The 24,255-nt window shown below is 41.5% G+C and overlaps 1 protein-coding gene across 2 annotated transcripts; it reads left to right on the top strand.

The window, feature by feature from the left end:
* Positions 1-24,255, top strand: rubcn (rubicon autophagy regulator). Of its 2 annotated transcripts, XM_080473444.1 has the most exons (21): positions 1-198; positions 3,103-3,256; positions 4,165-4,248; positions 6,661-6,820; positions 7,303-7,409; positions 7,602-7,827; positions 8,388-8,819; positions 10,638-10,733; positions 11,568-11,683; positions 11,881-12,079; positions 12,555-12,662; positions 13,486-13,560; positions 15,497-15,557; positions 15,762-15,894; positions 15,993-16,138; positions 16,602-16,666; positions 17,050-17,288; positions 18,574-18,635; positions 18,751-18,904; positions 19,018-19,111; positions 21,905-24,255. In XM_080473444.1, the coding sequence occupies exons 1-21, from the start codon at positions 161-163 to the stop codon at positions 22,039-22,041; spliced, it is 2,886 nt and encodes a 961-aa protein (XP_080329570.1). In that variant the 5' UTR covers positions 1-160; the 3' UTR covers positions 22,042-24,255. The 2 variants fall into 2 exon arrangements, with proteins under 2 accessions (XP_080329570.1, XP_080329571.1); XM_080473445.1 differs by lacking the exon at positions 13,486-13,560.

Here is a 24,255-nt window from a genome sequence, read left to right as displayed (position 1 = left end):
TTTTCATTCACGGCTCTCTCGGGCAGAGCGGAGATGGCGGAAGACTCTAAGTCCGGGTGATTTTCCGGAGCAGCCGCTACTTTTACGCCCCGGTCTACCTTGATAAATAAGGGGGGCAAAGCTGGCGACTCTGTGCCGCGCTCGGTTCCGTCCGGAGGACATGGAGGTGACGGCGGAGAGAGAAGCAGAGGAGCGCAGGTAAAGCACCGGCCGGGACACTGCTCAGGGGTTTTGGAAAGTACCAGAAGCTTCCGTCGCGGTAAATCCCGTAACGGGCTCCGCGCAGCAGTATTGTGAGAAGCCAAGCCGAAACCAGTGAGGAGGCTTCGGGACGTCAACAACGAGCACGCACGCCGGTGAACTACGCGGCTAGGCTAACGCGTTTTAACAGGGACTGACGGCTTAGCGTCTTCGTGTGGTAACTTTCTCTGATAACACACACTCGACACTGAATAGTTTGCGGTGAAACGAAACTTAGACGCCACGATAAACCGCCCGGCAGGTGTTTTCCCCAGGCGGCTTGTCAACACTGGTGCTAACTGTCAGTTGTGCTAACGGCTAATTGCTAGCTGTCGCCAACACGGGACTCTACCAAAGTTCATCATAGTGAACTTCCGGTATATGAAACACATAGAAAAGGCGATGTTGTGTTGCGATGCTGCGTGACTCTGGTAAGGCATCGCACGAAAGGTTCATTTTAGTCCCACCTGAACACTTGACGTTATAGATTGATCACTGCGGGCAGCACCGGAACCCGACCGGGTCAAGGGCAGGGAGACCCTCCTACCATCCATCCTCCAGTGTTTCAGGGTGTTAAGTGAATGACAGACCTCCACTACTCTCACCCACCTCCCCTCCCTGCAGTTATTAAACTCTCCTTAACCCTTTGCATCATGGTTACCCTACACTACTCATACCAGGAGCAGTGGTCTGCAGGGTGACTTTGGGGGTCAGGGATCTGGGTCAGAGTCCCACAGTACTCATCGGTTGCCAGTGAGATTCAAACTAGCAAACCTGGTCACAACCTCGCTTGCTGATAATAATAATTAAGTCAAACTCAAATGTTTACAGAGTTGCCAGGCCGCGGGCTGCACGGTGGTGCAGTGCTCACAGCGAGAGTGTCATGGCCTCGATCACCGCTCGGGCCTTTCTGTGTGGAGTTTGCATGTTCTTCCAGTGCGTTCGTGGGCTTCTTCTGGGTACTCGGGTTTCTTCCTACAGTCCAAAGAGATGCATTTGAGGTAAATTAGTCACCCTGAATTGGTCCTTGGTGGGAATGTGAGGTGTGTGGTTGTATGAGGCAGCAACCTCCTGCAAAGCCATTGGTTTCTGAGATGCATAAGAAGTACCAGCCTATACAACAGTTTTCAAGTTTGCTCTGGTCTGTAAAGTTTTAATTTCCTGGCAGTCTTTCTTTAGATCGTTCGCTTTAAGTGTTAAATCTGATTGAGGCATTGTGTTTTTCACCACAAATTCAGATCACTTGCCTTGCATGGCACAAAGGTTTTCAAATGTATATAATTAGTCTGGATATTTTATTAAAACACTGGGGAGTTCAGTGTGTTTGTATTTTACATAGCCAAACTTAAGCATTAGGGCTGTGGAACACTGCTTTAGAAAAATGGTTAACAAACGTACACTTTTTCTAAAAGCCCCCAAAACTGCTTCCATGAGTCGCCAGATGCGAAGCATTGTAAGACACACCCACTGTCAATGATTTTTTTTTCGGAAAAGGGGTTGTAAACGGAATGTTTCGAGTCTGCTCTCTCTTCTGAAAGTGTCTTCCTGTGCTTTCCTTTGACATCCGCATATCTAATTTTGTCAAGAGAAACTTAACTTGTGAAGTGAATCTTTAACCTTCTCAGGCTTTCAGAGTCTTGAGGAATTTGACACACACAGACACACACAGGCACAGATTTCACCCTTGTTGCACACTGCTGTGGTGAACTAAATGCATCATGCTCTGCTGTATGTGGAGAATGTTCCCCCAGCATTCCGCCTCAATTTCTAGTTTGATTAATTGACTTGCCTCATGATGCTGCGACTCGGCACTGCTGCTTCTCGCAGAAAAGGGCTTGTGTTTTAAAATGTGCTGTCTCTCGGTTGAATCGTGTTTCAATCAGCAGTTCTGCACATCCAGTTTGTTTGAGGTTTCTAATGTTTTCTAGGAAAGGAGTATTTCGAGTATGAATTAATCCAGCTATGTACTAGATGAATAACCTAGTACTTGGTGTCTTGTGTGTTTGGGATTCAATTATGATTAAGAACCATTTCAAAAAACAGATTTTCTGTTGCGTGAAGCTGATTTGACCATATCTAATTTGTGCTTCATATTTTTGATGTGTACATATGAAATGTTAAATGTATAGAAAGCACGTAACCAGATGAATAATCATCTATTTCAAGTAACCACCCCCAAATGTTCACAGTAGATTTTTTTTTTTTCATCCCATCATCGTCACTGTGACTGCTTTACAGTGTCTCTCAGTTCAACTGCTTATTTGAGAGGAAAAAAGGACATTCTGGATAAGAACCAGCTCGAGGGAATGTGACCTGAATAATGTCGTTTCTTTTTTTTGTGGTTTTCTGGAGCAGATACTTCCTATAGCTGTATCCTGAAGATAAGCCTTGCAAGACTGAGTGTTGTATGTAGTAGGAATTCATAGCGAATGGGTTAATAATTACTACTGAGGTCTGTAAAAAGTTTTAAATTAATTATTGTGTTCAGGGTTTATCATAGTTACATTTTATGCATCAAACATAAAATACCTATCGCGAGTCTCTATTGTGGTCATAAATAATTTGCGTTGCAGAAAGGAACTTAAGACACTGACTCCAGTAATTATATATTTTTTATAGGAAGTGCTTGCAGGGCAGTGTGAGTATTTATGTTGGGATGTACTGATACTGCAAACACCGTCATTCCTTCCCACTGACTCACTGAGGTTACAGTTATTGAACTGCTGACTTGTACATTTTTTTTTAATTCTTGGAGAAGTATTTTGACTCTCATGAGCAACAGTTTAAGCAACAGTGCTGCTAACACCAGCACTTCTTGACCCTTCTTCCTCATTGTTCAACTTCCTCCCTGCTGTCCTCCAGGAGGGAACACTGGAAGCTGCTGTCCAGCCTGAAGACCACAGTTGAGGGCCTCGTTTCCACCAACAACCCCAACGTGTGGTCACGGTATGGCGGCTTGGAGAGGCTACACAAGGACATGAACAACATTCTCAGCCACGGGCTAAAGAACGAGCAGGTCGGGAAACTCATCCAGTCACCCGTGGCTGTTTGTCAAAATGAAAACATTTTCCTGCAGAGCCGGTTGGCGTGTTGGAAAAAAAAATGTTGTCTCCCTCAATAACCTCATGGTTGAAGCTAGTGGTGGTTGTTTTGGTCACCACCACCACCACCATGAGCATATTTTTATAGTAACACAAGGTTAAGACACATGTACAATTTGCTAAAAGACGACAAACCTATCTGACGATTACCATGTGAGGAAGGCCTTTATGTGGAGCAGTGAGCTTAAACTAAAAATGGCAGTTTTTGCATTAGTTAGAAAGATCACACTGATTCCCGGATCTGATTTAATTAAAGACACACTTCAGCCCCACAACAATTGATGACAAATTTGTTATTTTTCAAAGAATGCCAGAGCTTGAAACTGCGACATGTTTCATGTGACAGACTTTTTTTTTCTTTAATGCATTTGGTGCCGTCTGAAATTATTTAAACAGCTAAATTGAATTGCTTTGCATTTATGTGATTAGATACCATGATTATAACCCCTTTGGCCTTCAGTAAATGTGCACAACGTCCAGGTACACTTAAAGGGTTTATTCCGAGCTTTATCTGTGGCTGGAGATCATTTAAAGCCAGTTACATGAAGAGAAGCATAGTTTCGTTGAATTCATGGTTAGTCTGACCGCAGTCTTGAAAGCCAAGACTAATGTCTGTAAAGTGATCAAAGAAAGGCATAAAAGTACACTTATTCACCAGCTGGCAAGAAAGCATGCAGTTTTTTTTGTTTTTTTAAATCAGATGCTTAAATAAATTACAAGTAGAGCATATGTGAAAAGCACACCTGCATAAAGGCTCATTGTATTCATTGAAGTTTGTCTATCTTGTAAATAGGTCACGTAAACTGCTGGTTTTGTGTTCCAGGTCTACTACAAGCAGAGAGACTACTGGCCCTTTGTTTGGTGTGTCAGATACATCAGCCCTCACCTCGCCTCGCACGTCGAACAGGTACTGCCACTTCCAGCCCGGTTCACAGAGTGGTCTTATATAAGCTTTATATAAAGTATTAAATGTTTCCTTATACCCAAAATTTGTTCACTGTGTTTTATGACAAACTTCCCAAACAATGTTTTTTTGTTTGTTTTTTGTTTTTTTTGTCTTTTTAGTCATACACAGACTTGAGGCTTGAGATAAAAAAAAATCCATAGTTCCAAAGACTTCATAATTTTTCACAATTTCAATTGAAGAAAGTCTCTACTTGAAAATCTATATCTTTGAGCAGTTCTGCAAAGTTTGTTTTGTGTTAATGAGGTGTTGTATGACGTTACGGTGTCCTGAAAACTGGACAATTCCCTTTACTCCCTCTCATTACGACCGTTTTCTTTTTCAAATCCAGTCATTTCAGATTTATTTATCTCTGGGCTAAAATCTGTGTTGTTGCTTGGTTTGTTGTCGAAGCTTAAAGCTTTCTTTGAATTTAACGTTAAATGTGGAAACTGTCATGCTTCATTTCTTTAATTCACAGTAGTTTTGCATTCCGTTTTATTGCTGTAATCTCTGGTTGTGGTTTTGTGTTTGAGACGTCAGCGGTTTCTTGAGTTCGGCTGAATACCACAGCTGCAGAGAGAACAGTATTTGCGCGTTACAAATGCTCCGGAAAAATATGCAAACTCCACATAAAAATATCCTGATTTGAACCAGTAAACATTTCCTGTGAGGCAAGGATGAATCTGAAGATATAATCTTGAAAATGAAAACAAACCAATGCTCTCAGATATCCTCAATTTGCAGATAAAGTTTGTCATACATTTATTTCCAATGTTGCATTCAACAGTAGCAATTATATTTGAGTTACTGCCAAACAAACCTTGGTTTTGCAGCCTGGATCCCGTATATCCGTGAATACTGACGCATTACTTCATACCCTGAAGAGTTTTGTGCCGCATTGATTGCTGAACTTGATTTTCATCATGTGTTATTAAAAAAAACAGTCACCCCTTCAACCTCAGGCCCGTCTGCCTAGTGTTAACAAGATTACGCAACAGGAACGGGACATAAACTGGAATCTAATTATCCCGATAATACTTTCTGTTACAGACTAGAAGAGCTTAGCGCTCACTCGGCCACAACGTAATCATCATGTGATGGTTTGTAGTTGCCAGCAGTTCTGCAGTTTCCTTTGTTTTTGTTTTCCTTTTCATTCCACTTATTGTTTTTTTTTTTTTCCACGTGAACTGCTGAGCCTGTTGTCTACATCACGTGCTGTTAGGACTGTCTGTCCACCTTTCTCTTTGTTGTTTACATGAATAAAGAAAATGGTACAAGGAGATGTGAAGGGAAAAATAAGATATAGAAGGAAAAAAACCAATACACAACACACTTTATTGGAACAAAAGAATAAAGAAAGGATTGTAATGAATGTCATGATGATAATAGAGAGCTAGTCCCACACAGTTTGCAGTAAACAGAAGCTATTTGTAGATAGTGTAAACAGTGAGGGCCATCACACATCATCTGAAAAGCTTTAATTTCTTCATTTCACAGGTGATAGTGGGACATTTGAACCATATTAGGATTACATTTCAATTGGGAACGCTTTGTATTTACTGTACCAATAAATGCATTTTACTGTTCAGTGAGTTAGGAGAATCTTGTTGTTAATGCTCTATAAACAATGGATGCTTCATGAGACACACAGTCTGTAGTTACTTGAACAGCTGAAGTCAGGTCCTTGGCATAAATACTATAATTGTAAAAATACTGTAAGAATCAATGTCATCTAGAGTGTCGTTGGTCCAGTGGATCGGGCTCTGCCCTGCCATGAAAGAGGTTTGAGTTTGATCCCAAGTGAGGTAACATTTTTTTATGGCATCACATCATTCGGGGGTCTTGTTTGAACGTTCATATGACGTCCAGAAAAAGACCTCCATGCAATGTCCAGGAAACTTTCATTCTGGCCTCCCTGAAGACGTCTTCTGGAGGTATGGACATGACGTCTTAAAGATGTCATTTGGACCGCTGTTGCTCAGTGGGGACCACGGTCCTAAATGAAAAAAATCTGTAAACTGTAAAGTGTTCAAAGAAACTGCACAATGGGCTGCCAAAAACCTGTAGTCTAATGTTTATTTAAAGGACTTAACAAAATGCACGTCTTTATTTTTTATTAGTGTCCATAGAAGTTCTCAGTTGCACATTGGTCTTCGGTGATCAAAGTTGCTCATCGCTGAACTGAACTAATCAAGAAAATCTAATCATCACAGCAGCTGTAATGTTTTTAGGAATTCAATGACAGTTTTCCAGTTTTAAAACTATAATAACTGTATACTTAGTAAATGTGTTTCTCTCTAACTCCTTCTAATCCTGACAAACATTTGTTTAATAGAGCTCTCACCCTTCCTCTCTCTCTGTGTTTTCTCTCAGTTCAGTCACTTGGAGCCGGTGCTCAGCAGCGGGATGCAGAGTGCAGGTGAAAGCTACAAGGCCGAGCGCTGGCTGCTCCACAGTTTACAGGTGCACATGCTGTCGGCTCAGCTCCGACCTCTGCTCAGACATCTGGGACACACGCGCAAATATTACAACGGTCAGTGTCATTCGTGCTTCTTTCTGCGCTTCTCATTGGCACATATTTACTAAGGACAGCTAATGCCAAATCCCCTTGCCAACACCCTGGCATACTCCTACGCCAGCTCTTTAACGACGGGGCCGCTCGTTCGTCTTCTGTCAAGATTAGAGTTGGATTGAATATGATTACATTTTAATGTAAGATATGGTTGGTTGATGGAAACTGCGGCTGAAGTAATGTTATTGAATTTGTTGTTATATTTGAAAGACTGCTTTTCCATATTTTTTTGGGGATAGTTTTCCACTTTCAGTCAATGGAAAAAATGTGTTTTTGTACACCAATACCAGTGAAATGAGTAAGATAAACTGGATTGTAGTGTAATGAGTTTGTGGTCTCTTCCTGTTCTCTTCCTGTTTTCCTGTCTGGTGTGACTGCATTCCGTCACTTTTCTCAATGTCCTGACTCTGTTTTTACTGATCTGCTGTCTCTGCCATTTTTAGATGATGCCTTCCTGCTGAGCGAGCCTCATGTGACCGCCATGTTTCAGTGTCTGGAAGCTGTGGAGCAGAATAATCCGAAACTGCTGGCCCAAGTAGACACCGTTGGGGTGGGTTTTAACGTACAATCCCAAAGCATGCTTTAATAATCTTTTCACCTGTAATTTCAGCAGTTTGTCATCTTCAGCTTTATTGCTGGTCCAATTTTTTGATAGCTCCTTTTGAATTGATGGGAGTTTTGTTTTTCTTTCCCCTGAGTTGCCGGACATGCTTGAAATATTCATCTCTTCTTCATCCCGTAGCTGTCCCCTCTGAAGGCCCATCCATGTCTGGGCCTGTTGAAGAGCCAGAGCCTGTGTGTCCTGCCGGGGGCCGGCGGAGCCTGGAGGAGCGCCGACACGGCTCCCAGAGTTGAGTCTCTGAACCGCAGACTCGCCACCTCCAACTGCTCTCTGCGTGAAGCCATTGAAACCAGCCACAAGTCTGCAAGCTCTACAGGACCCACGTCCCAAAAAAGCGGCAGCACAAGTGAGGAACCACTGACTTCAGTTTGAATCTGCTGGGTTTTTCTTAGTGATTGAACTTCGTGCTGATGTTTGCTTTATGTGTCTGCATAAAACTGTACGGTCACATTTTTTAAAAGTTGAACAAGTTAGCGTCAGGACTGGAGAATTTGGTGACTATTTTGTAATCGCTACATGGAAAGACACCGGGGATGGGTGGGTTTAGGGTTAAGTCCTATGAATGCTCTCCAGTTTCGATGTGAATAGACTGCCTGACTTAACGATACAAGGGTGTGATTGTTTCTGTACAAGGTCAGTTGTTAAAGAATGTGTTGGTGCAACGGACAAATCTGAATGCCCTGAACTGATTCTGCTCATTGAAGAGAGTCATAAATGAGTTGGTTTATTCATAAGATGTTCATAATATTTGAAAATGTAAAGTTATTAATTTTTATTTATTTTTAATTTTAGGCCAGAATTTGTTTTATTGGATTTAGTCTGCAGTGTCATTTAGTCATGTGGCTGAATGATTAATAGATTAAAAATGCTAACCATCCCAACCATCTTCTTCCTGTGGTGTTTCAGGCACTACCTCTCCATCCAGCAACCTTGGAGCTCCCTGGGTGTGTGTTACCAGGCCAGGCGAGGGCGAGCGAGGCGTGACACCCCCTCCTGCACCAGCGTCGATCCCGAGCATCTCCCTGACAGGAGCCCCCTCGCCCTCTTTCTCACAGCCCGATCCTGGGGACTCGGCTGATGGGGACTCTGACGATGGGCCAGAGTACTTGGCCATTGGTAACCTGGGCCAACGCAGTCGGCCTGAGTCCAGGAGCTCCACCCACAGCAGCGAGCAGGACGAAATCAAGGAGCAGACGATACCACGGAGCTCCCTGACGGCCGGGCCGGCCCCAATGAGACGCTCGTCTTTTTCCGAGGGTCAGAGGGGGTCAGGCCGAGGGTCAAAGGGTCACACGCGCTCGTTTTCTGACACGGGCCTCAATCAGAAACTCAGGAATGGTGAGTACAGTAATGAGATTTTTGATATCAGATGAATAACTCCAATGTTATAATTAAGCTGAAAGGAGAAATTTAATTAGTCTTTTAAAAGAACAAAGTGAATTTGTATAGATCATCCTAAAGTTCAGCGCGCAGAGTACATTTTCACACTGTACGATTTAGTTTAAAAAAGTAATACCAAGGTGCTGCCGTCTGTGAGATTAAAGGAACATCCACCATCAGCTGAAGGCCATCAATTTGGTTTTCTGAGTAAGAAAAAAAAAAAAAAGCTAATCAAATCTTTCATTTTAAAGTAACAAATTTAATAACATTATACACACAATCAAGCCAGATTTTCAATTTTGTGGTGTGTTTTTAGTGATCAGGAAAAAGGAGCAAAAAACCCCCAAAATGATGGACTCAACCTTATTTTGATAATCTTATTAATTATTAATAGTTGTGATCCAGCTGAAATGAGCCCTTTTTTTTTTTTTTAAACGGTCCATTTCAGGACTATTGTGATCAGTTTTGTTTGTAGGTAACATAAGTTGGCCTGTAATTAATGTTACCTGTGGTGACACCTGTGTAATCTGTAGGACTTTTTCTTGCTCTCAAATATGCTCTTCAGAGGCTTCACCTTCCCTCTGATCCCACACGGCCTCGAATTGATCGTTCTTCTACTTGATTAGAGTTAATCTCCTGTCTCTCTGCTGTTTTCTCTCCTCTCTTTCCTTCGCTGATTATGCAAAGGAGATGGCCGCAGAAAAATCACCATAATAATAGAGGATCCGGTAGCAGGTTGGCAGTACAGTTTTACTGTACTCCATCACTTGACCCCTCCACCTCACCTCCCCTATTTTTATTACACTGCATGACGATGAATGCTCTTCATTCCAGTTGTCTCCAGCTCATCATCTGTGCGTTTCTTTTTTGTTGAGGTCATTCCAGTGTGATGCGTCCATGATTTAATGTTTTGTTTTGCTCATGCATCTATTTTCATATTCCCTTTTTGAAACGCATTCAAAGAATCTGCTCAAATGTTTTATATTGTTCTGGTCAGAATTTAGCGTAAAGTTGCGTATTATTATATTGCAAACAAAGCAGCTGTCTCTTTTTTGTTATGCATGCTAGGGTTGTCGCAAAGGAATACTGCAGTCTGATGCAATTAGCTTTTATTGGTGAATACCTTTAGGACACCAAGTATGTGTAAATTAAGGTGTTTTTTTTTTTTTTGTACAGTAATGTTTAGTTGAATTATATTTCTATACCTCAAGATGATTTGTGTAAAAAATACATCATTATATGCCCGTTATATAATTAAATCTCTTGCAAAGTGGTTTAATTAACATATTTGACCATATGTGTTCAATAAGTTGGCTTTATTCTCCCTCAAATATTGTCCCACATTCATTTTGACAGAAACGTTGTATTCTCGTTTTCCCCTCAAATTTCCATTGCTAATAGAAAAACATTAAGAGATGCACAAGTTACCAAATCTGATCACTTTCCTGATAACTGGTGAAGTAATAGTTAAAGTAGGTTCACTATTCTATGTCCATTCTGTTTAAATCCATTTGTTTTTTTTTCTTTTTTGAGGAAACTCTCATTTTGCACAATCATCAACCCCAGTTTTGTTTCTGTGTGATCAATAAAGTGATCAATTTCTCTAACGTGTATTAATTGCTTGTTAGAGAAGCAATTCAAATCCAAGTATTTGATGTGCCGTTGTCTGTCTTTTGATGCATGATCCCATGAATCATATAGGGAGTATTCAGTGTCCACTTTAGTAACTCTCTCATTTTGATGATGAGAATATTGATGTGCTCCGTCTTGTTTCAGAATCGGCAGATGATGGCTGCTGCATGAACGACTATGGCCCTCTCTCGTCTCAGTACAGTGATTCCAGCACAAGCAGCTCCTTTTACATGGAGTCACGTAAGTTCCCTTCTCTGTATTGATATTTAAAGTATCGATGTTAATGGTGGGAAATATAAAAACATGTGCATAGTACATAATAGAAATATATTTCGTAGCATAGTACTTCATATTATTATGTTGATATTGTAAATTACAATGTGACCCAGACCAAGTCCACAATGCTCTGATTATACAAACAAAACTATGAGATCTTGTTTGAACGGACATGAATTATCACTTGTTAAATGTCAGTGCTGCCCTATAAACGGGACACTCTGAACTTTCAATAAGGTGTTTGTGTTTGTGTAATTGTTTATTTCATCATATTTACAGTGAAGTTCACCTTCCATCATGTTTATTTTTAGGACCGTCACTGTAATATTCTTCCCTCATGTTAGTCAGTCGTCATAAAACTGCATGTAGGTCTTGGATGAAATTTTCTCACTTCATTTTGTGTTTTCATATTGATTTGGTCTGTCTAAAAAAAAAAAAAAAAACCCACAAAGGCCTTTAGTGATGGATTATTTAGGTTGGCCACCTCCGGAGTTGCCACAGTGGATCACGTGACGCCCCTGTTGGGTTAGGCCACGGTTCTAAGCCATATACTCTTCCTGATCCAATCCTGGGTGTTGAAAGGGTTAAAGGATTTGCTCGGGCTCACTGTTGACGTGTCAGCATTGGGGTACAAACCAGCACATTTCTGGGTTTCTAGTGTTCTTCCTTCACGTTTTCCACCACTGTCCCAAAAACATTTAATAAAGTTGGCAGAGATGATGTCGATAAACATTTACTCCCACAAAGTATCGGTTTGTCAGTTTTGATGTTTATTTGTGGATTTTTTGCCGGCTTCAGACGGGTCCCAGTACAGCAGTGTTCCAGATGGGATGTTCAGGAAGCCGTCGGAGGGACAGAGCCTCATCAGCTACCTGTCAGAGCAGGACTTTGGCAGCTGCGCTGATCTGGAGAAGGTCAGGACTTGATCCCATGCAAATGGAAATTTTACTAAAAGAGCCTGTTGCTTCCATACAGTGATGATTAGAAAGATGAAAGCTTTAGAAATGTAATAGTTGATTATTAGATCATGTAGGGGAAAATATGAGTGTTTTTTTTTTTTTTTTTTTCTCTGTTCCCTTGCCTGACTTTTAATTACCTGGATATTCTGTAGGAGAACGCTCATTTCAGCATTTCGGAGTCCCTCATCGCCGCCATTGAGCTGATGAAGTACAACCTGCGGCGTCAGGAGGAGGAGGGCGAGGAGGACGGAGACAGCGATTGTGAGATTCAGCAACTCAAGCAGAAAATTCGATTGCGGAGGCAGCAGATCCGACGCAACCGTCTGCCGCCGTGCTCTTCCTCCCATCACAGTAAGACAATAGCCGTATGGCGCAGTTAAATTAAAAATGTGCTGCTGTCTCCAGTGATTCCTGGCATATGAAAACATTTGTCTTCTAAAAGACGAGATGAGTAATCCCTCATGAGACATTTGCATTTATTCTGTTGATCGCTTGCAGTTTTTCTGTTCCTCTGTTTGGAGCTCAGGGTGACATGCTGCCACTCTTCCTTACACATTTATTTTTTATGCAGATTGAAATGATAATTTTTTGTGCTCTAAATAATGTTAAAACATACAGACGCATATTGGTTACCTCCAACAAGAAAGTAAGAATTGCATGCATGCTGCATCTGCTCTTAATGGGCTACTGACCTTTAGCTTATTAGATGATTTCTAACAATCCACCTCTCACAGTAAGAAGTAGATTGAAAGAAGTCTGCAGAAATAGATCATATTTACACGTAACACTACTTGCTGACGATTTCTGTCCTGTGTTTTGTTTACAGTTTTCCACTCTACTGACAGCAGCAGCTCCAGGAGGAGCTCCCAGGACTCGGACCAGGGCCTGTCGGACTCCGGCTCAGCTGAGGAGGTGGAGGAGTGTGAACTACGAGGTAGACCGAGGGAAGGGGGCAACATGTGGGCGGTGGGGGGAGTTATTGCTGTTTCAATATATAAAATAACGCATAGCAGATTTTAAGATTAGGAACATTAAAAGTGTTTGGTGCACAGATGTCACTTTTTTTTTTTCTAATGAGAAAGCTACAGCATGAGAGTCACATGATAGTTTTACATTCCTCTTGTTAATGTTTAGAAGTTTGATCTAATAAAGTGGGTTATGTAGTCAGATTTTGCAGGGCGATTTAAATTCAAGGTGTCCAGTGAAGTTTGTAAAGATTTGTTTTGACTTGCTTTTCAGTTCCACTCATAACCGCTCTCATATCCTCATTACCACACTGACTGCTCATCATGTCACATTTTACCATGGCTCATAACCATAAAGATCAGAGTCCAGTGGTCACTGAGTGCGACTACACGGGGCTTTAGTGTTTAAACTCACACAGTTTAGTCATGTGATTGAGCACATGAAGCATTGATTTTGGTTTACTCATTTTAAAAGGTCTTTCTGGTTGAGGAAAGCTCCTTTCTGTAGCTCTCCTGCATGCATGTGTACTGTATTGCAAAGTGTGCTGCTTAACATGACTTTTGCTAATGGTGTACTTTGTTTATGGGTTTTTCTATGTGTGCCCGTCTATCTACATCTGGGGCTGTATAAATATATAAATGATATGCACATACACATGCATGCATACACAAGCGTTTATCCACACAGCAGTGCAGCATGGTTCTTGGTGAGGCGGCCCACTTCTCAGTGGAGTGTTAAAATGTTTGCGCTTGTGGTGGTGGTAGTGTTGAGTCTTAGTTTCTGTCTCTCAGATGGCTGTGAGGGTCAGTCCCTACTGGCGGTGTCTCAGAACGGCCTTTCCTTGTCACTCGCCTCCCTCTTCTCAGGTATCTGCAGGCCGGACTGGTGACCCCCCCCCCTTCCCGCTTCTCGTAGATAGATTACTGTGGCCGTGCTCTAGTGAGGATGCTGGCAGCTCTGCTCTAAACTGAAAGCCCTACCTTTTTAAATAAAGTCCCTAAATCATATTTCTTGTCACTGAAGCTCTCATTCCTCTGCACTTTTTTTAGTTGCCATTTGGTTTACGTAAAAGATTGATGTTTTTACGCTTTTGTTTTCTTTCTCATTTGCCGTTGGCAAACCCTTCGCAACTACAAAATATAAGAATAGTTTAGGTAGAATTTCATTACCTTCTGTCACCTTAAAGACATTTTGCAAATTCTAAACTTTTTTTTTTTTTTAGGGTTAGGACAATATGATTCTGACTTACAATAAAATTGAGTAAATGTATAAAGAAGAAATATACTTATTACTTCAACGGGGTAATACTTTTTTACTAAAATAGCTTCACTGGGTTATCATAATGACTATTAGCAGTGTGCATTTAAAAATGAAATTAACTCATTTAAGCAATTTTACTCCATGATCAATTTCTCCTCAAAAGTAAAGTATTCTATTTAATTGTTGAAACCTTTAATACAGCTGTTGTGCGTCAGGAGCTAAAAGTGTTTTGAGTTGTTTCAATAAGTTCGCTACACCCTTTCAGTTTGGAGATGAGCCAGCTGCTACTACGCCTCACCTGAACTGCGCTCCTGTCTGTTTGTGTTGCCGTGTTGCTCGGTGCTCCAGGGTTTTGGTGGTTCAGGAGGACAAATGTGCTCTCACTTGTTAGTCTATCAAGCCTCAAAGAAAGAAGATAACTAATAACAAGTGGCATCTAGTAGCTTCCGTGGCGTCTTAGGCAATCACTTATTCATCCATCAGTTCATCCGTTCGCCGTTATTATTTGTAACGTGTGTCCACTGAGGAGGTGTGATTGCTGTCACATATGCATTTTCCACCTCTTTGTTCCTTTCACTTATACTAGTCGACTCTCATGAAACAGTGCTGTCACATTGTCGCTTTCAACATCATTTTCATCAGAGTAATTTAGGCTTTTCTGTTGTATACCACTTCATGGTACTATAAGCAGAGAAATAAACTGGAGAAAATAAAAATTCTATTGCCTTCTGCCTACCGGTACTACACTAAAATACCTAAATCAGCCAATTTACAGATTTTTTTTTTTTCTTGGCTATTTATTCTAATCATCTCGTTTCTAACAATCTGCTGGAATCATCAGAATAAACCGGGCCATTGTTGGGAGTAATCTCATTTTTGTGAATAAGGTCTTAGGCTCTATTTATTCCTGTTTACTATTTAAATCTAGCTACGATTGTATAAGCATATATATATATATATATATATATATATATATATACTGTATATATATATCACTTGATTTATGCAGCTTATTAGCTCAGGTTACTTTGCAATAACCTTTATTTCTCATGCCCCTAATGCTTTGGATATCATCTGCACGTCATGTTAACAAAACCAAAGTTCAGGCAGCCTCCTGCTCTGCCAAACCTGAGCTGCTTGTGTCTGTGTGTCAGTGTTGCTTGTGCAGCTTTAGAATAAAAGATGGAAGGAAAGTCTGTCTTTCTGGCTTCCATTGCATGCTGTGTGCTGAAAAGATTTTAGACTAAACTTCTATGGAAAAAAGATTAGTTTTGTTTTTTTGCACATGTTTGAAGATTTGTCTTAATTTCATTTTTTTTTTTTTTTAAACATTTAAATTATTTCCACTGACGGCGTAGTGCTTTTTTACTGTAGCAGACAATGACGTAGTGGAAAACATCATGCCATTAGCCGTTTATACATTTTTGTAGAGTTTTTTTTTTTTCTAGAAGTCTATGTACCACACTAAGTACAACTTGTCACTTAAAGAGGGTTTCCTCACTGTGTCACTGCAGTCACACCTTTTATTCTTGTGCCTTCTAGATGCAGACATAAAGCGCAGTGTAAGCTCCAGCGGCAGGTCTTTTCTCAGCTCAGAGTCCATGTAAGTAGAAATTTCAATTTCAACCACACTGAAGATTAAAAAAAAAAAAGCAAAAACAAAAAAAAACCTTTCAGGGGCCTTCAATTTTTTTAATTGAGAATTTTCCAATTTGGGTGATTTCAACCAAACTGAATTTTGTAGATTGACAGTCTGAAACCTGTTGACCTTTTTATTAAAATCTTTTTCTTCCTGTGTGCATTTTAGCTCTACTTCCTTCCTCCAGTCTAACTCTGCTGAGTCGGTAGCCATGGGTTTACTCAGGCAGTTTGAGGGCATGCAGCTTCCTGCAGCGTCTGAGCTGGACTGGCTGGTCCCTGAGCACGATGCTCCACAGAAGGTACCGAAGCATCAAAATATCAGTTGTCCAGACAAAACGCAGAGTGAAGCAATTCAGAGAATTTTGTAGCAGTGAACTTTGACCTCACTGTTTCTCAGTTGCTGCCCATCCCGGACTCCCTGCCAATTTCTCCTGATGACGGTGAACACGCAGACATCTACAAGTTGAGGATTCGTGTCCGAGGTAACCTTGAATGGGCCCCTCCGCGACCACAGATCATCTTCAATATTCATCCTGCCCCCAAGTGAGTCCACATCAGGCTTTTCCAGGCCACACTTTCTTCTTCTGCTTTGCATTAGTCATTAGTTCCTGATTTGATCGGCTGTTCTTGAATCATCTGTGTGTAGTCGAATGCACAGGAATCGGTGCTTAAATAGTAGTTTTTGGGTGAGACGTTAAGAATTACAATGGAAGTGAATAGATACTGATAAGTGACTGGTGGCATGATGTGATGATAACGTTGGAGTTGAAATGGGAACAAGAGAATTTTAAATGGATCAAAGAAATGGCGGGGAGAATAATCCCAGTGAGAAACATGTTTTTAAAAAAAGAAAAAAAAAAGATATTCATTTCCACTAAAGGACACTGTGGAATCAATCACAAGTATTTTATGTTTTAAGAGAACTTTGTGCCTAACCCTAACTCTCCCCAAATTGTCTATTCAGCTATTTATTTTGTGGCTATAAACAGTCTGTCTTCATTTTCAGGAGAAAGATAGTTGTTGCCAAGCAGAACTACCGCTGCGCTGGCTGTGGTACTCGTATTGATCCAGGTACAATCAGCAGTCACCAAAACACTTCTGCACATCTGGAAATTGTAGACAAGCCTTCTTCTTTTGTCCATAATAGAAAAAGGCTTCAAAACAAATATGTTTAAAAAAAAACCTATTTGTATTTTAAGAAAGGAGTCATCTATAATGTACAACAATCCATATGATATTCAAGGAGGAAGTGGTTTTATTTAGATTCTATAAAACTTCCGGTTCAAATCACAACTGTATTCGCATTAATCCCACGCCCTCAAAGGGGTACTATATTTAGTGAATTTCCAAGTCTGTATGGAGACAGCTCATGAAAGTACGAGGCAGCCTTCTGTAACTTTCTTCTGTGGTTCAGAATCTTACTTGTGTGTTTGTGCCGACTGTTCCCACCTCAGATTACATCAAGCGGCTGCGTTACTGTGAATACCTCGGCCGCTACTTCTGCCAGTGTTGCCATGAAAACGCCCAGGCAGTGGTTCCCGGCAGAGTCCTGAGGAAGTGGGACTTCAGCAAGTACTATGTGAGCAACTTTGCCCGAGACCTGCTGAGCAAGATCGCTGGAGACCCGCTGTTCAACCCCAACGATATCAACAGTGGGCTGTACAAGAAGGTTAAAGCACTGGGGACTGTGCGGGTGAGTGCAGAAGCTACACTGAAGTAGAATCGGCGGCATTTTGTCAAGACGATGTTCAAAACAGACACGACCTGCATTTCAGCATGACAAACTTTCTGCACATGGAAAGAGTATTGGTAGAATATATTTAAAACTGATGAAAGGGTAAACAAGAGTAGTGTCTCCAAAAACAGGAGATTTCTTTCACAAGTAAGGATGAGTACTAACCTTTTCAGTTACTTGCTGATAACGGTTACCGATACGAGTACTTATTAAATGCCATGAAGCTTATTTCATACTTCATACGCAAACGATGTGGAAAGGCTTTGTGTTGCCGCAAACCGCCTCCGTGTCGACGCTACGTCTCCTCCAGCAGACTGACGGTCTGCATAGACGCATAGATTGTAGACCGTCAGTCTACAATCTATATACAATCTATTCCACTAATAGGGAACGTGAGCTGGGATTAGACCGTCGTGAGACAGGTTAGTTTTACCCTACTGATGATGTGTTGTTGCAAAAGTAAAGCCGGTCCAAATGTCACCGGTGATTGAGTTGCTGGTGTCGTACGAACTATCGTCCTCCTCTTGATATTCAAGCCAAACATAATTTACAGTCTTTCGTACGTTTTTCTCATCAATATTCACAAATCTCCAAATCGCGGACGTTGCTCGTGCTCTCCTGCGTACCTGCAGGCGACGCTGCCGACGCATTACGTCATGAAGTGCTCACCGGATTGTGTCGGAACTTTTTCCAAGTACAAGTACATCTTGCAATATTAGACCAGATACTCGATACTTTTATCGGCACATACCTATATATTTAACTCTGTCAGAGTAACACAGTACATTTCTTAAGTGTGTGATACTGAGGAGTCTTAAATTGTATCCCAGAGCATATTTCCAAATAATCCACATATTCGTCAGCAATGTTTGAGTGTGAGCAGACATTTACTTTCAATTCTTGAAGTTACAATGAAGCCAATTAAACTCACTACCGAAACTACCTCCTCCTTTGTGTGCAAGTATGGGTTCACTGTATGTTAAATATTTTCTACCTGTCAGCTTCTCTTCCAAAATGTTTTGTAACTAATTTAGGATTCCTGTTGTGCACCAAATTCACTGTTTGAATTCGGAGATTGTCTTATTGGTGCATTGAGGTCTTGTGCAGTAAAAGAAAGTATCTGCTTCACATGTAAGAGTAAAAGTATCCTGAACTCTGAATTGAAGTTGCAGTGTTTTGTTCCTGTTTATCATGTTGACACGTTTGTTGAACTGATTGGGGGGTTTTTTTTGTGTCTTTTTAGGATTTAAGGGTGCAACTATTTCACATGAAGAATCTCTTCAAGACCTGCCGTTTTGCAAAAGAGTAAGATGTTTGCATGTTGCTTTTTTAATTTGACAATTATTTAGCTCATTAACTGATTCCAGCTCACATATAATTGATGCCTGATGCTCATTTCTCTCTGCGTTTGTCGCCTCAGGGTGCTCGAGCAGTTCGACCAGGTGCCAGGCCACCTGACGGAGGACCTTCACCTCTTCTCCCTCAACGACCTCGCTGCTGTACGGAGCGGGGACATGGCCGCCCGCCTCAAAGAGCTGCTGAAGCTTGGTACCCTCCATGTAGCTGGCTGTGTGGTACGATAACCATCCATTTTTATTGACGCCTTTTGCATTTTTCAGTGATTCTTTTAAAAAAAAATTTTATATGAAGTTGACAATTATCTTCTGATCTTATTTTTGTCTTCCAGCTGTGCCAGGCGAAGGGCTTTGTGTGCGAATTTTGTGGAAACGACAAAGACATCATCTTCCCCTTCCAGCTGAGCAAGTGCCAGCGGTGCGAAGGTGAGCCCTCTCTGCTGGTAGCAGGCCCGGGCGGCTCAAAAGCCCCCTTCCCCCTCCCCTCCGTTGCTCTTCCCTGGAAAGACTGGAAGATCCCGAAGCCTCGCAGGCTGGCCAAGGTCATCTCCCAAGGCAGGAGGGAGGGGGAGGGCGGGGAGGGGGAGAGGGAGAGGGAGAGGGCGGTACATCCAGGTCAGGAGGAGGAGAGGGCTGAGCTGCAGGACAAGGTAGAAGAGAAGGATGGAAAGGGGGGAATGTTTCAAGCGTTTAGGTCTGGAATACTGGTTAAAGCTTTTTCAAGGACTAAAGACGAAGAGCAGTGTGTTGAAGAGAGTAACAAGGAAACAAGGAATGAAAATGCCAGAAAGGAGAAAATAAGAGTCTTGGGGTTGGTAAGTAGGGTCAAGACTTTCCCAAAAAGTGAGGTAAAGGACGATGGGAAAGCAGAACTGAAAGAGGAAGAAGCGAATGAAGGGTTTATACAAAGATCGCTGCAGGAAGGGGCAGCTCAGACCGAGGCCAAAGCTGAAGCACAAGGAACTGAACAATCCGAGAAAGAAAGTACAGTGAGTGGTGGAAAAACAGAATTCAATATGGAGGAGAACAAAGAACCAGCAGTTCCAGTTCAGTGTAACTGGAGGAGTCGCAAAACTCGCAAAGCCCGGAGAATAACCAGAGGCATTAAGATTAGAGGAACACGAGGGAAAGAAACCAGGACCGCAAAGGAGGACGTTGACACAGACGAGTGCAGTGAGGAGGTAGAACCGCCACAATAAGAGCTTCACATTAAGGTCCACACTGGAAGCAAGTAGGAATGTAATCAGCCGCACAACACTAAATACTGTGATGGATTATTAATTACTTGGCAATTTTGCTGTTATTGTCGATGTCGAGCAAAAGTCTGTATTTTCTATGATTTAATTTATTTTGTTGCCGTTTTCTGAAAGTGCGTTTTTGCTGTGTGTGTGTGTGTGTTTCAGCAGTGTTTCATGTCCGAAGGTTTCAAATGCATTTTAATAAGGCTGCACAATTACAACAAGGACTGTTAGGAGTGGCAGGAATTACCCCACTAACTAAATATTAGGGAAATGACTGGACAATTTGGGAAATACTCTTCAGATCTGTCATGTAGTCTTTCTTTTCTGACAGAAACACATTGCAAAGAGTTCTTGCGCATTAATAAAATGCGTCTTAATTCATATAAAGATGAAAACGTTAGATATTGCCTGTGTTGGAGTTCTTCATTTTATCCAACCAGGACTCAATGTTCTATTCATACAGAGAAACATTTCAGCTTGTTTAGGTCGATTTGATTCAGGTAAAGCACCAGTGATGAAATTGGCTGGATGCTGCAAGTTCCTCCTTCTTTAAGTCACAATTCTAAAAACCGATATGATATAGTGCACAGGAAAGAAAAACATGTTAAACCGTAGCTGTGTTGTTGTTGAGGGCTGGATGAGATGGGGAGCAGGTTGACTCTCAAATGACAAAACTCACTGCAAGACAGTGGCTGAGTATTTCCTAAACTTCCTTTCCTTATTCACTAAATCCCTAAAGGTAACTCCACATTTTGAATCTCTCAATTGTTCAACCCCCTTCAGACGTTTGAGTTATTGAAGTTTATTAAACATGGAGTCTGGACTTGAGGTTGTGCAGCCGGAGCTCGGTACGTCTCGCTCACACTTTCAAACCTGCGTTTGTCTGAGCTCTTCTTCTTCTTCTTCTGCTTCTTCTTCTTCTTCTGCTTCTTCTTCTTCTTCTTCTTCTTCTTCTCCTGCTCTTTGAACCACAGCGTGCTGGTGCTTTGTGGCCTCGGTTCTTGTAGATGCTCCGCCGGTTCAGGGCGGATGTTTCACACCATGTGGTGGTGGTGGTGGTGGTGGTGATGGTGGTGGTGGATGTATCTTGTTAGTGGTGTCGGTGCTTCACTTCTGTCCTTGAGCTTTGCTTTGTCTGGATGTCGGTTTGAGAGACGCTGATCTTAGAGGTTGTTAGTTGAGAAACCTTCATCTTTGGAGGGGGATGATGAGTGGGGATTGTTTTTGTTGTTGTTCCTTATTTGTTCATATTAGTTGTAAATTTCTGTTCATCAGTTTTGCAAAGTCACTTTCACATGTTTGGTCTCTGTCGCTACGCCATTCGGCCAGCTCTGAGGAAATGTGTTTATTCTGCCTTGCCTGTTCATGTGAAGTCATTTCATTTTTTTGATTCTGGCAGATTCTGTTGTGGGGTTAGTGACTTAATGTGCCACACTGAATGTGTAATTTATGCTTTTTAGCTGCTTCCACGTGTGCCAGTTGTTATTTAAGCTCTATCGTCCTCTGAACATGAAATAAACTGTATTTTTTTTTTTAAGTTTGAGTCATTCATGTGTCATTTCATAAATCCATCGACGATTGTTTCCTATTAAAATCACATCATTTGTGTTTTGGAACATTTTGATAAAAAAATTTTTTTTAATAAAAAATCATTGCAGGGTTGTAGAAGTCCCTGCTGGCTTGGTTTGGAGGCGTGAGATGTGTCCCGACAGGTTGCGGTTGTTTCTTAGAGCAGGGCGTCTCACGTTGCTGCTCCCTTATACCTCCCTGCCCTCCTTTTTATACCTTCCCTCTGCTCCCATTGTGATTGGCTGTTCAGTTTCAGCATCACAACATCTCATCCCATCCTCGAAACCTGTCCGACTGGTTGGCGTTCCTGTCGACTCATGTGCTTTACTCTCCCCGGTGAAGGTGCTTGTGAGACCACTGACTCTTATGTGATTTTTTTATTTGATTGATTTTCTATCATTATTTTCAGATTGCCACGCCTGCTACCACCGCACTTGCTTCCGGACAGGTAAAGACTGCCCTCGTTGTAGACGGCTGGCGGAGCGGCGAGAGAGGATGGCGAGGAAAAACATGGAGGAACAGGAAGACGAGGGAGGTGGGACTTGATGTTCATAACGGTGGAACTGCGCTGGAGAAAAGCACAACGTGACCATGATTGTAGTCTACGACCATTTCTCTCTTTCCGTTCCAGCCCTCTTAGTCTCGGGTGTCGGCACAGGTTGCCAGATGTGCAGGTTTTTACTACGTTTGGGCACTGGTTGTAATTTTTATTTGTCTCTTTTGCACTTTACTCCTTCGACGCATCGTGCTCAAAAACTAGCAAGTAACTAAGTAAAAATTAGATCAGCATCTAATTTTAATTGTAATTCTTTTTTCTTTCTTTTTTTTGACAATTTTATCCCAGATTTGTTCCTTTTATCTATTGGTTTAATATATAGAATAATTATATATATATATATATGACAACATTTATTTATGGCCACCCTTTCATGAAGAAATCACTGCTAGCAGTACTTCCTGTTTATCCAAACATTTTCTAAAAACAGAATGAAGATAACAACCATATAAAAAAAGAAATCAAATGTTTTTGTTATTTCCACCCATTTGTTTTTATTTCGTTTTTTTGTTTTGTTACTTCTTCAGCTGTGCTGAACCATTCCTCCGCTAAACCGGCTCATTTTGTACGAGAGATTGTGGACAATGAATCCTGCTGCCTTATAGATGTTTGACGCTGTTGCAGTTTCGTTTGTCAGAACAGCCAAAGATTGTCGGGGGCCTACGACTCCTGTGTTGTGATGGTCTATTCCTACAACTCGCCGTCCGTCAACATGCCCAGGGCGTTTGCTTTTAACTACTGATGGAGCTAGACATGTTTCTGAGAGTTTGAAATCGAGTCGCGGCGAGTTTGAGCAGGACGGTACTGCAGAACGGGGTGTTGGAGTCACTGTTGCAAAAAAAGTTATTTGAAACTGCAAATGGTGTGTGTGTGTGTGTGTGTGTGTGTGTGTGTGTGTGTGTGTGTGTGTGTGTGTGTGTGTGTGTGTGTGTGTGTGTGTGTGTGTGTGTGTGTGTGTGTGTGTGTGTGTGTGTGTGTGTGTGTGTGTGTGTGTGTGTGTGTGTGTGTGTGTGTGTGTGTGTGTGTGTGTGTGTGTGTGTGTGTGTGTGTGTGTGTGTGTGTGTGTGTGTGTGTGTGTGTGTGTGTGTGTGTGTGTGTGTGTGTGTGTGTGTGTGTGTGTGTGTGTGTGTGTGTGTGTGTGTGTGTGTGTGTGTGTGTGTGTGTGTGTGTGTGTGTGTGTGTGTGCGTGTGTGCGTGCGTTTACACCCCTTGAACGCGTTCAAGCGGTGTGAATCCCTTTGCAAGCCACTGTATAGATGGTCTGCATTAACCCAACTCGCACCTGCCTCTTACCTGACAATGTTGTATTTTTGTGTAATGAAGAGCGTCTGGCGAATTGCACTGATCCAGTGTTCGTCTTTTGTTGTTGTTGGTTTTTTTTCTACGAAATGAGTTTGGAAGTTTTCTAGATGTGACAACATGAAGTTGGAAAAGAAACATCCTGATACCTCGGGTTCATAGTATTTTCAGTAACAAAATCACAGTGTAACATTGTGGTGCTTTATCAGAAGAAGCACAGTAACATTCAGAGTTTTCTCTTTGACTCACTGCGGTGCGTCGAATACCAACCTTTTTTAGACCTTTCACGTCCTAAAAAGAAAACGTGTGAAGCACCGACATGACATTTGGAGACATTTCTCTTTGACCCCTACAGTTTAAAAAAAAAAAAAAAAGAGAGAATAAAGTTTTAAACTTCACACTGAAGTATATTGTTGTCTGAACTAACTACCGAATAGTTAAACGCATGTATCCAAACAAATGCAAGCTATTTTGCGCAGATGTTTCAGAATAAATTTCAGTCTTAGTTTTTTTCCACTTCCATTATTAAAAACTGCTTTATTTTTATTTGTTTTATTATCCCATTCTTCCTCTCATAAGAGAGGACCTAAAGCAATAATTGAGACAGTTATGTTTCAGTCAGCACCAACTAGAGAAAATGTGCCCTTATGTCTTTAGTTTTGATCGAACTGCTTTGAAAAGAACCTCTGAACCCTTCAGCTGGTGAATGAAGTGACTGCCCGACACTGAGAAACCCCCTAGACTTTGCTGTTTGTCTCAAACTGCCTTTAACATGGAGCGAAGAGGTTTGAAGTGCACTACAGATTTAGGTGTCTGTTATTATGAATGTTAATTAAGATTATTACACAAAATGTTCATTTGCTTTTGTTCTGCGATTATGATGATCATAATAAATGACTGACCAG

Source organism: Lipophrys pholis (assembly GCF_963383615.2).
Source record: "Lipophrys pholis genome assembly, chromosome: 10".
Classification (NCBI taxonomy): domain Eukaryota; kingdom Metazoa; phylum Chordata; class Actinopteri; order Blenniiformes; family Blenniidae; genus Lipophrys; species Lipophrys pholis.
Note: the sequence above shows the minus strand (reverse complement) of the source record. Positions and strands in the feature narration are given on the sequence as shown.